Source organism: Candida theae (assembly GCF_024610275.1).
Source record: "Candida theae strain CBS 12239 chromosome Unknown scaffold135, whole genome shotgun sequence".
In the NCBI taxonomy this organism is placed as follows: Eukaryota; Fungi; Ascomycota; class Pichiomycetes; order Serinales; family Debaryomycetaceae; genus Lodderomyces; species Lodderomyces theae.
This window is the reverse complement of record NW_026261453.1, coordinates 4,743-6,401: the sequence shown is the minus strand read 5'-3', so window position 1 is coordinate 6,401 and position 1,659 is coordinate 4,743. Positions and strand designations below refer to the sequence as shown.

The 1,659-nt window shown below is 35.3% G+C and overlaps 1 protein-coding gene across 1 annotated transcript; it reads right to left on the bottom strand. All coding sequences in view use genetic code 12, as the record gives it.

Annotated features, from left to right (window-relative positions):
- Nucleotides 1-1,268, bottom strand: KGF57_003917 (uncharacterized protein; the record flags this gene model as incomplete). Its single annotated transcript, XM_051753384.1, has 2 exons — nucleotides 1-345; nucleotides 1,208-1,268. Coding segments are annotated over 2 exons (406 nt in total), but the record flags the coding sequence as incomplete, so codon positions are not given.
- Nucleotides 1,269-1,659: the final 391 nt, after the last annotated feature.

Genomic DNA, 1,659 nt, shown 5'->3' with positions numbered 1-1,659 from the left:
CAACAACTCCAGAAGCACCCAAGTACATCTCTCCATTATTTGTAAATGATAATCCAACAAGGTTGTAATTTGAGGAAGTTAAAGAAGCTAGCGCGTTGAAAGAAATAACACCATTGTTGGTGATGGAATTCAACAAACCTAAAAGTGTAACTTGCAAACCAATCAATGGTGAAGTACTTGAAATGTATAAACCAGCATTTGATTGAACATTTAAACTTGACACGAAAGCAGAAACGGCATTGTTGATGATGGACCAATAAGCCCCAGAATGAATAGTTATGTCTCCAACATCCAAACTAATAATACCTCTGTCAACTCTGTTTGTAGTGACGTCCAATCCCATCGCTATCGCGAATAACACGTTGGATATCAAAAATATCCTTGAAAATATCAACATTTCACTGTTACTTGATGCGGTTTGATAAGAGAACGAGAGTAAAAATGTGGATTAGAGCTTAATCTAAGGGATTTTGAATCATATTTATGCGTCGAGGGGAACTGGCCAGAGTGTGATTAATGAATAGAAAAGAGGCCATATTGAAAATACAGTTTTCAGTTGAAGAACAAGTGGAACCGGAAAACTGTTCAAATGTAGCATGTATAGAATGCTAAACAACGGATGTTACAACGGATGTTAGAGGAGTTAAAAATAAAAAATTTTGCAGTAGAAATACGATAGTAGGGAACCAAGGTGACACAAAAGCGATAGAAGGAAAGTGATAAAAAAAAAAAATAAAAAGAAATAAAAAAAGAAATGAAATTACAAAACTAAAAATATCAGACCTTTGCAGGGACACAATTGACTAAACTCAGAATAAGGTGATATTTTTGGGCGAGCAATTTCTTTCTAACTAAATTCCAGTTGAAAGCCCTTTTAGATACTCATTCAAAAATTACATCTTTGTTGTAAGAGAGAAAAATTAAACGAGACACCACACAAATAAACAATACAATGTAATCACGAATGTATTTTTTTTTTGAATTACAAATGAAAGATGCACAGAAGGAGAGCGTATTTACGACAGAAGAAGAAAAAGAACAAAAAAATAAAATTATTTCACAACACAGAAAAGAAAAAAATAAAAAAATAAAAACTACGAGAGGGTTTAAAGATATCACAAACCTTAGGCATTATTTTTTATGTTCACTCTCACCCAGAAGTTCTGAATGCAGACGAGGCACTAAATTGAGTTTTTTAAAACCATACCAAAGATCCTACAAGGCGTATCCTCTTTTGGAGCAATAATCCACCCCATCATTCTTAACATGGATTACTCCAATGCAACATTGTCACCGTGAACCCGCTGCCTTGTGTCGTAAGCTTTTGTAAGCAGATTGTGTACCATGGCTTTTGACTATGCCGATATTCGCAAATGGAACGGTGTCGTATTTTTCTTTTCTTTTAGTGTTTAAGAGCCCTGTATTGGAGACCGTGCACTTCGATGTTCAGAATACTTTGTGCTTGTCTTCTTTTTGTTAGGTAAAATACGGAGGTGGGGAGGGGCGGAGAGAAAGATGTGCATAATGCGTGTGTAAAACACTGGTGAAGACTACGGGAAACGGAGATTTTCGCATTTGTGTTGTATTATTTTAGCTATTACTAATGTTTTCGAATTTTCATGATCCGCCCCCAAGTCAGAAAAGAAAAAATTGGGCTTT